At 38.7% G+C, this 11,333-nt stretch overlaps 1 protein-coding gene across 1 annotated transcript; it reads right to left on the minus strand.

Annotated features, from left to right (window-relative positions):
- Positions 1-8,626: 8,626 nt before the first annotated feature.
- LOC100727749 (olfactory receptor 2W1-like) lies at positions 8,627-9,571 on the minus strand. Its single transcript, XM_013146428.2, has one exon. It carries the CDS (start codon positions 9,569-9,571, stop codon positions 8,627-8,629), a length of 945 nt encoding a protein of 314 aa, XP_013001882.2.
- Between the last annotated feature and the right edge of the window lie 1,762 nt (positions 9,572-11,333).

Genomic DNA, 11,333 nt, shown 5'->3' on the forward strand with positions numbered 1-11,333 from the left:
CTGTAAGATCTCCTGCTTCCTGCTTGGTAAATAACCCGCCCTGTAAGATCTCCTGCTTCCTGCTTGGTAAACAACCCGCCCTGTAAGATCTCCTGCTTCACAACCCGCCCTGTAAGATAGTCTGCCTAGCAACAACTGATGTTAGCCAATCAGCCCGCATCGCGCGCTTTGAACTGATTGGCCACTGTAACCCTATAAAAGTGAGTGCCTCTCCCGCCACGAAAAAAGAAGCAGAAGAAGCACGCAAGGAGCCGCGGAGAGCGGACCGGTAGAGGCTTCGGGACAGACTGTAGGTAGAAGCCCGGAAGGAGCCGCGGAGAGCGGACCGGTAGAGGCTTCGGAGCGAAGCACGGAAGGAGCCGCGGGGAGCGGACCAGAGGAGGCTTCGGCTGGGAGCGATCCCAGGGCAGGCTGTACGGAGAGAAAATAAAAGAAAAGGTTGTCCACTGCCAGACTTTGTCGTGTGTCCTTCCTGCCGGCGGGGAGCGACATCGACAAGGGATGTTTCTCATCTGCATGGTGACAATTAAACAATTCATCTCAAAGCCTTGGGAAATAGTGTCCACTTTCTTTTCCATACCTACCAGGAAGGAAGTCAGGGCCAAGCTAAAGTGCCATGCCCCTGTGCTGTTCAGTGGCCTCGATCTCTTCCTGTTCCCTAGAGCAGTGATCCTCTAAGTGAAGCCTTTACACGAGCAGCTGAAGCGATTGTTAAGAACACATGGGTTGACTACCACCGCTGGGGATCAGAAGGTGCACATCCAGCTGAGCGGAGGCTGGCCCTGCTGCCACCTCTCCCGCCCGGGACCCATACTACCACCACTGGGGACCAGAAGATGCGCATTCAGCTGAGCAGAGGCTGACCCTGCTGCTGTCTCTCCTGCCCAGAACCCATACTACCACTGCTGGGGAACGGAAGGTGCACGTCCAGCCCAGCGGAGGGGACTCAGGTCCGCCCACAGCCTCCTCTGGCCAAGAAGCACACCACAGCTGCTGGCCTGAAGGAAGGAGCTGGGCTGAGCTGCTGAAACCTTCTCTGACCTCGCCTGTGACCTTCTTATGATCTGGAGAGCACCAGCACTACAGCCACTGCCTGGAGGAAGGAGCAGTCCCGCTGAGGAGGGGAGCTTTGCTACCAGAAGGGGAAACTGCAGATTTAGGAAGCTTTAGGTCTACCTGAGAGGAGCCTAGTAAGGCTCTTTTAATCCAGGGACTCCACTACCCAAGGAGGGAGCTAATAAAAGAGGAGTCCCAAGAGTCCAGGACATAAGAGTCAATTTACAACACAACCAGGCGAAACTCTGGAACAACACTTGAAACACAGTAACATAGGAAAATGACAAAATGAAAAACCAAAATGCAATCTCAAACATCCAACCCATCCCAAGAAAGCCTAGGAGCCATGTACATAGAAGAAAATACATGCCATATACCTGAAATACCTGAAACAATAGTAACAGAAATAAGGAAGCAGCTCTGGGAAGCTTTGAAGGAATTCAAACTAGAAATAATCTATCAGGTAAAAGAAGAAATAATAAAAGAAATGAAGGAGATGCTGAACATATCTAAAGAAGACACAACTAAAAAATTGGAGAAACTAAACAAAAGGATAGAATCTCTGGATGAACAATATAAGAAAAAAACAGAATATACAAAACAGATGCAAAGAGATATACAGGAAATCAAAAGCAACATTGAAAGTTGTAAAAACCGCCTGAATGAATGTGAAGATAGAATTTTGGACCTCAAAGACAAGATTGCAGCCAGTGAGCAGGAAAGGAAAGATCTTTTAAAAATAGCAAGAAATCAAGAAATAACAATACAACACCTGCAAGGTGATGCAAAGAAAAACAACATAAGGTTGATAGGGATAAATGAAAAAGGAGACAATACAAAGGATGTCAAGAGGATATTTAGAGAAGTAATTGTTGAAAATTCCCAAAAATGAAATTGGAAACTGATATCAGGATCAATGAGGCATATAGAACTCCAAATAGGCATAACCAAAATAAAACTACACTCAGACATATAATAATCACCATTCTAGAAATTGAACAAAAGAATAGAATATTAAAAGCTGTCAGAGAGAAAAGACAGATCACCTATAAAGGAAACCCTATCAGAATCACAGCAGACTTCTCAACACAAACAATAAAGGCAAGAAGAGCATGGAAGTAAAGTATTTCAGACCCTAAAGGAAAATGATTTCCAACCTAGACTGATGTACCCTGCAAAACTGTCCTTCAAAATTGATGGAGAAATAAGATACTTCCACAACAAAGAACAGCTGAAGAAATTCATGATCACCAAGCCAATCCTGCAAAGAATACTGAAAGACAGTCTAGACACACTTAAGAAAAAAACCACTTAACAAAGCAGACAATTAAATAGAACAGAAAGATAAAGATGCAACAGCAGAAATATAACATCGCTAATAAACCAATATATAACAGTTATAACCATTAATGTAAATGGTCTCAATGCACCAATTAAAAGAAATAGACTGGCAGAATGGATCAAGAAACAAAATCCAACCATATGCTGTCTACAAGAAACCCATCTAACCCAAAAGGATACTCACAGACTGAAAGTCAAAGGATGGAAAACAATACTTCATGCAACTGGAACCCAAAAAAAGCAGGGTTAGCTATTCTGTTTGCAGACAATGTGAACTTCAAACCAATAATGATCAGAGGACACAAAGCAGGTCACTACATACTGGTTAAAGGAAAACTTCAAGAGGAAGAGATAACTACCTTAAATATATATGCACCAAATTACAAAGCACCAAGTTATATAAAACAAGTAATATCAGAAATGAAAAACCAAATTAGCAGTAATACAATTATAACAGGAGATTTTAACACACCATTGACACCAATGGGCAGATCAACAGGACAGAAAATCAGCAAAGAGATAAAAGAACTGAATCACACCTGTGAACAAATGGAATTGATAGACATATATAGAGTATTCCGCCCAACAACAACAGAATACACATTTTTCTCAGCAGTACATGGATCATTCTCTAAAATAGACCATATATTAACTCACAGAACCTATTTAAAGAAATGCAAAAGAGTTGAAATCATCCCCTGCCTGTTATCAGATCATAGCACTATGAAATTAGTAATTAATGATACAAGATATTGCAAAAATCCCATAAACACATGGAAACTGAATAACACATTCTTAAATAATCAGTGGGTCACAGAGGAAATTAAAGAAGAAATTAAACAATACCTACAAACAAATGAAAACACAAATACAACTTACTGAAATCTGTTGGATGCAATGAAAGCTGTCCTCAGAGGGAAATTTGTTGCACTGAGTTTCCACATCAGGAAAACAGAACAAATACAAATAAATAACTTGATGCTACACCTCAAACATCTAGAAAAAGAAGAGCAAGTCAAGCCCAAAGCCAAAAGATGAAAGGAAATAGTAAAAATCAGAGCACAAATCAATGCAAGAGAGACTAAGAAAACAATACAAAGAATCAATGAATCAAAGAGTTGGTTCTTTGAAAGAATAAATAAAATTGATAAGCCCCTAGCCAACCTTATTTTAAAAAGGGAAGAAAAGGCTCAAATTCATGCAATAAGGAATGAAAAAGGTGAAATCACTACAGACCAATAGAAATACAGAAGATCATCAATACCTATATCAAAACCCTCTACTCTCAAAGGTTTGATAACACAGAAGAAATAGACAGATTTCTTGAAGCATATGAAGTACCAAAGCTCGGTCAAGAAGAAGTAAAACTGCTGAATAACCCAATTTCTATTCATGAAATCGAAAATGTAATTAAGTCATTACCTACAAAGAAGAGTCCAGGCCCAGATTGATTCACTGCAGAATTCTACAAGAAATACAAAGTGGATCTAATGCTGACACTCCTCAAACTGTTCAATGAAATTGAAAGGGAAGCAATCTTTCCTAAGTCATTCCGGGAAGCAAATATTACTCTAGTACCAAAACCTGAGAAAGAACCAACTGAAAAAGAGAAGTACAGACCAATCTCCCTAATGAACACAGATGCAAAGATCCTCAATAAAATATTGGCAAATAGGATGCAGCAAGTCATCAAGAAGATTATATACCATGACCAAGTGGGATTCATTCCAGGTATGCATGGATGGTTCAATATACGTAAATCAAAAAATGTAATGCACCATATCAATAGAGTCAAAAGTAAGAATCACATGATCATTTCTATAGATGCAGAAAAAGCTTTTGATAAGGTATAACATTCATTTATGATCAGAACCTTACAGAAAATTTGAATAGATGGTCTTTACCTCAACATCCCCTGTCACAGCTCCTATTTAATATAGTACTGGAAATACTAGCCAGAGCAATTAGACATGAAAGAAAAATAAAAGGTGTAAAGATAGGAAAAGAAGGAGTTAAATTATCACTATTTGCAGATGATATGATACTCTATATAGAAGACCCCCAAAATTCCATTGAAAGACTCCTAGATATAATAAATAAATTCAGCAATGTGGCTGGATACAAAATCAATACTCAAAAATCAATAGCATTCTTATATGCTAACAACAAAATCACAGAGAGAGAAATAAGAGAAGCCACACGCTTCACACTAGCAACTAAAAAAATGAAATATTTAGGAATTACTCTCACGAAGGAAGTGAAAGACCTATACAGAGAAAATTATAATACGTTGAAAAATGAAATTGATGATGATCTCAGGAAATGGAAAGACATCCCTTGCTCATGGATAGGAAGAATAAATATTGTGAAAGTGGCCATTCTCCCAAAACTGTTATACAGATTCAATGCAATCCCGATAAAAATGCCATCAACATACCTCATAGATCTCGAGAAATCAATCCTAAAATTCATCTGGAACCAGAAGAGACCTAGAATAGCAAGGACAGTTCTAAGCAGCAAAGGCAAGGCAGGAGGCCTCACAATCCGTGACTTGAAGTTATACTACAAAGCAACAGTAGTAAAATCAACATGGTACTGGAATCAAAACAGAGCCGAAGACCAATGGAATAGATTAGAAGATACAACCACAACTACAAACACACTCAACTACCTCATCTTTGATAAAGGGGCCAAACAGGTTCACTTGAAGAATGACAGTCTCTTTAATAAATGGTGTTGGAAAAACTGGCTCTACATTTGCCAAAAACTGAAGCTAGACTCATGCCTATCACCATGTACTAAATTAAAATCTAAATGGATCAAAAATCTGAATACTAAAACAGAAACACTAAATCTATTGGAAGACAAATTGATTAGAAACCTTGAAGACATAGGGGTATAGAGAATTCATGTACAGGACTCACACCACATGGGAAATACTTCCCAGAATCAATAACTGGGACCACCTCTTATTGAAAGGTTTCTGCATGTCAAAAGAAAATTCCAGCATAGTGAAAAGAAAACCCACAAACTGGGAAAAGATCTTAGTGAACTCCTCCTCAGACAAGGGACTTTTGTCTAAAGCATATATAGAATTAAAAAAGCTTCAACTCCCAAAATTTAAAGACCCCATTCAAACATGGGCATCGGAGATGAATAAACAATTTTCAGATGAAGAAATACAAATGGCAAATAAATATATGAAAAAATGTTCAGGATCACTAGTCATTAGAGAAATGCAAATTAAAACCACACTGAGATTTCATCTCACTCCTGAAAGAATGGCCAAGATCAAGAAAACCACCACCAACAAATGTTGGAGAGGCTGTAGGGAAAAAGGAACTTTCCTGCACTGTTGGTGGGAGTGTAGACTGGTGCAACCATTGTGGAGGTCAGTCTGGAGATTTCTCAGAAAGCTGCGACTGGAAGCACCATTTGACCCAGCTATTCTACTCCTAGGCATATTCCCAGAAGAAATGAAAGCATCATACCACAGTGATATATGTGCACCCATGTTTATAGCAGCACAATTTGTAATAGCCAGATCTTGGAAACAACCTAAGTGTCCATCAACTGAGGAATGGATAAAAAAAAGTTGTGATATTTTTATTCAATGGAGTACTACTCAGCTATAAAGAATGATCACATTGAAACATTTATAAATAAATGGACGCAGCTCGAGACCATACTTATAAGTGAAATAAATCAAACTCGCCTGTATAAATACCGAATTGTTTCCCTAGTGTAAGAAACCATAAGAATACATGAAAGTATGTGGTAATCATGATTCCCAGTCACACTGGTTTGAAGCCATATAATGTTTTCACTCATTACTTGGAATGGTTTTAATTTGGGTGGTTTTATTTTATTGTCTGTGATACTACAAATAACTATTTTGAAGAGAATAAGAGCGTAATAGCTAGCGCTGATTTAATATCATCCTGTTTTGAAGCCCCATCAAATTGTTCATTTGTTTCCATTGGTTCTAACATGTGGTACCTTATTATATCTTAATATATGCGATAGTATAAGCAAGTTTTTTATAGAGAAAGAGATAATATAGAAATTGATGTTTGGTTTCTGCTAGCTGGTTCTAAATACTCTGCAATAATTTCATTCTCTTGAACGGTCTCACACTGTCTTGATAAATTTGATGCTATAGTACACGAAGTTAGACTCAAATATTTCAAGGAAAGAGTCACTATGGTAACTACTATTAATGTCAAGCTCTCTGGGGGTGAAACACAATGATGGTTAAATTTTTCGATTCTGACTGGTGTTGTTATATTGATGTCTTTTTTTTTTAATCTCAGTCTCCCTCCCCTTTTTCTTTCATTTTTTAAAAAAATTAATTTATTTCTTAGTATCTTTTAACTAAGGGAAAACTAAATTAAAAATAGTGCGATAGATTATAGTAATTTTTTTTGTTTTCCTATTAACCTGATTTGAACCCCTGTAGTGTTCTCCATATCTTGTTCTGACTGATTTCATTATATTCTGTTTCACTTAATAGTATCAAGTTTGAGGGTATAGGCAACCATTTGGAAGGCAACCAGATATTCTATGATGCCCATTGTTATTTGACAATTATCTTCTTTGGAATCCTGTAAGTTCTCCAATGTGGTTTTATTGGTCTTATGTATAGTTTTGTACAATTGTTTTATACTAGCTGATATAGGCTACTCTTTTTAGGATAACAAGAGGCATAATGGTAACCATTGTTGATCACCTAGTAATCCCCCCCCCCTTTATTTTTTATTTTTAAAAATTTTTTTTCATTTTATGCTATGTCCATCTTCCTGATCTAAATGACTCTGTTTTGCTTTGTCACATTGGGTTTTTCTTCCGTCCGTCTTGTCTTGTTTTTTGTTTTTTGGCCCTTTTTTTCAATCTTTTTTCTTTTCCTCTTCAAAGAAAAAGTTAAAAAATACTGTGGAAGTAATGGAAACTAAAATGTACGATTGTTAGTGTAAAAAACAGAGGAAGGAAGGTGATCTAAACGATATAACTGCAAGTTTATTTAAATGTTAGGATAGAGAACCATATTGCTGAGTTTTTCTTGGATCATTGAACAGAACTGACTGCAATCTCCCTGTATTAATCTCCACTTTGCATGCTTTAATTTTGTAATCTGGACACTGTTTGTAAAATGACAATGTGTGATCTATTAACTGGTGAACTCTTACTATATGTTTTTTCTCTTGAAATTCTGTGTTGCTTCTAGCCTTTTACTGTCTTGCTTCATTTAGTTTTGTTTATTTCTTTAAATTAAAAAAAAAAACAAAAAAAACAACAACAACAAAAAAAAAACACCACATGGTTGCCGAGTCCCTGCCCTTACTGTGGGGTCAGAAGCTCAGGGTGGGAGCGAGTATGTGCATGTCTGGAAAGCAACCAGGTGATGGCATGAGAGATACATCTGGCCCAGGGACTGCAGTTCCCTCCAGCATGGAGCCCACAGTCCTCATCAGGCCACTGTACCAAGAGAACCAAAGTCCAGAGGCTGAGCTAAGTACTCACACAGGGAAAGATGTTTGCCTTTGTGGTCCAGAGGTGCTGCCCTGCCTGTGGTGCTGCTGTGCTTCTATCTGACCATTATCTCCTCTCTATGGCTCTGTGCCTGGTTCGAGCTGATTGCCCTCCACACTTATATTCCCACAGAGGATAAGTGAATGTATGTTAAATAAGGTGGCCCAGAGCTTGTACTCATGACTTCCCTAGTATGTGCTGGTGGAGGTCATAGTAGGGCAGGTAGTATTCCTTGCAATGGGCACAAATCCACTTAGACATCATTGAGCCTGGAGGGTATTGATAGGGAGTCTCCTCCACAGGGCTGACCAGATAGAATTATGAGAATGAAGGGGAATGCATTTCTTATAATTTTATACAGTCAGGAAGAGAAAATCATAGTACAAATCTCACATTGGAATGATGTCCATGTGAAACACAATATTTTTACATATACTAACTTATCCATTATACTCTATAATATTTCTCTAAAATCAACAGTCTTAATGCTTTCTAAACACATGTACAACTGACATGTTTTATTCATGGGTCTATATTCTTTGTATTCCCTGCATTTCCTATTCATTTACATTTAAAATCATATAACATACAGTCACTGAGTATTTCAAAAATATAAGGACAGTCTTTGATAAGTGAATTCTGTGTTAATAAAAATCAACATTTCTTTTGTTTTATACACACTGATTTATTTTTTTGTGATTCACAATCTTGCTGAATAGTTTTTGAACCACAGTATTCTCTTCACTGCAGCCTTCACATCTTTGTTTCTTAAAGTGTAGATCAGAGGGTTAAGGGTGGGTGTGACAATTGTGTAAAAGAGGGTAAAAAACTTTCCTTCCTCCTGAGACATGGCATTCTGTGGCTTCATGTACATGTAAATGAGCGTTCCGTAAAACAGAGTTACTACCATGAGGTGTGAACCACATGTATTAAGAGCCTTTCTCCACCTTGCTGATGATTTGATCCTCATTACAGCTTGAGTGATGACTCCATATGAGATGAGAATTAAGGATACAGGTACTAGAAGAAATACAACTCCAAGAGCAGAGACAACATACTCAATTATTTTGGAATGTACACAAGCCATTTTGATCAATGCTGGCATCTCACAAAAAAAATTGTCCACTTCTCTATGGCCACACCTTGGCAATTTCAGAGTCAAGAAACAAAGAATTATGGCACTGCCAAGACCACCCAGCCAGCAGATCAGCAACATCCTCTGACAAAGCTGAGGGTGCATTATCACAGTGTAGTACAGAGGCTGACAGACAGCAGCGTAGCGGTCATAGGCCATCACCGCAAGGAGAAGACATTCCGTGGCTCCCAAATCCAGAGCAAAGAAGAACTGGAGCACACATCCTGCATATGTGATGGACTTGTTTGTTCCCCATAGGTTTATAAGCATCTGTGGGACAATGCTAGTTGTATAACAGAGGTCCAGAAAAGACAGGTTAGATAAAAAGAAATACATGGGCGTGCGAAGCTGAGGGTCTAGGTAAGACACAAGTATGATGATAGAGTTTCCTACCAGAGCCACAATATAGAAGATGAAGACAAGCACAGAGACGATGCGTTCTAGTTTGGGTCTATTGGAAAACCCCAGAAGGATGAAGTCTGTTCCCAAACTTCCATTGCTTGTTTCCATTGCTCCTTATGAAAGGCTGGGAGATAACACCATTCTAACAAATAGTGTCAGCCCTAGGTAGACAGGACAGTTTGTGAAAGCATTATCTATACATAGCATGTACTTGTTTGCATATTTCATTCTGTAGCACATCCTCTTTCTGCTGTCATCAGTGCATTCAGAATCTACATTTATTAATTTCCAAAGTGATATGTTAAGTCCATCATGCTGAGTGTATATTGTTCAAAAGGCTCAGTATATCATGTCACCCATAGTTCTGTGTGCATGATGCAATAGTAGAGCCATCAGATCTGCTACATAAATTTAAGAGCTAGATATACTTTATAAAAAAGTTCCCTCTTCAAACTAAGGCATTATTTGTCACTTTAAGTAACTTTGCCTGACTCTTAAAAGGCACAGAGATACTTAGGTACACAAAACATGTATAATTGGCCAGGAATGACAGTGTGCCCCAGTGATCCCAGGACTTGGGAGGCTGAGGTAGGAGGACTGTATGTTTGAGACCATTCTGGGCTACAAAGTGAGCCCAAGACTAGCCTGAACTGCATGGCAAGACCTTGTCTCAAAAAGACTGAAAACAAAACAAAACATGTACAACTGCAGTGTTGCAACTGTGGCGTGAAAACTCAAAGGCACAAGACAGCTTAAGTTCCCAAATGCTATGATTACAAATATACCAGGCAGTTTTCATGCTTACAAGTTGGGATGGCATTGAGAATCTAAAGGCATAAATTTCAAATTTCAAATGGATCTCAGAAGTTATGAATCCTGCATTGTACTTCACAGATTGCCCTTCGCTGGAGGTTTCACATGATTCCTGTTTCAAAGCCACAGTGGTGGGATGTGAGCTGCATGGGGAGTAGACACTGTCCTTTATCAGTGCTCTTCCCTACCTTTGCCTGAAGGAGCTGCCTCCTACAGCCAGACACTGGCTTCTTGCTTTCTTCTAAAATAACAGACTAACTCAATGCAACATGTCTTTATTTTTCAAAATCCATGAATACCAGTGTTAGTACAAAAGTCAATATAGACCCTAAAACAAAAAGTAAACTTGGAGAATTCACGGAAACACTCTCAAAATTATCACCAAAGTCAAGAAACAGAACACTGCTGCCCCTCCCCCACCCCGCACCTTGTCCTGCTCCTTTTGCACCATGTCCCTCCCTGGGCCAGGTATGCCCATTCCTGAGTCCATAACTACAACATCTACATTGAAACTTTTCAAAATCCAAATGTACTTCTCTCTAAAACACTGTTTTCTTCATTTGAAAAACTGAGCATATTCTTTGTCTCTTAAAACATTAGATTTTATTATTAAATATGCTCCTTTTTTGCTGTTTTGTTTTGTTTTTCATAGTAGTGCAGATTGAAGCCAGGGCCTCACACATGTTAGGGAAACATGCTGCCACTTAGCTCTATGCACAGTGTCTTTCACATTTGGTTTTGAGATGGGGTTTTACTAAATAGGCTCACTGTGTGCCACCATGCATGACTTTTGTGTTTGCCATCCCAGCCTGAGCACCTGCTCCACTTTCCTCACACTGCCTGGTCTACATTCCCATGCCAACCTCTTTGACCTTCACCAGGTACAACAGGGTTTACTATTGTCTCAATTCCTTGTGTTGCAAGATAAGTAAAGAACACTGTGGAAGGAAACAGTGAACCTCTATGGCCTGCATATGTTTACTAAAACACATCTCAATCTTTGTTTTTAGCTGGGCAAATTAAACTTTTGATCAAACAAAACTCCAAATATTGCTGT

Source organism: Cavia porcellus, unplaced genomic scaffold, assembly GCF_034190915.1.
Source record: "Cavia porcellus strain 051 isolate PalLab524CR breed Dunkin Hartley unplaced genomic scaffold, mCavPor4.1 scaffold_17, whole genome shotgun sequence".
Taxonomy (NCBI): Eukaryota; Metazoa; Chordata; class Mammalia; order Rodentia; family Caviidae; genus Cavia; species Cavia porcellus.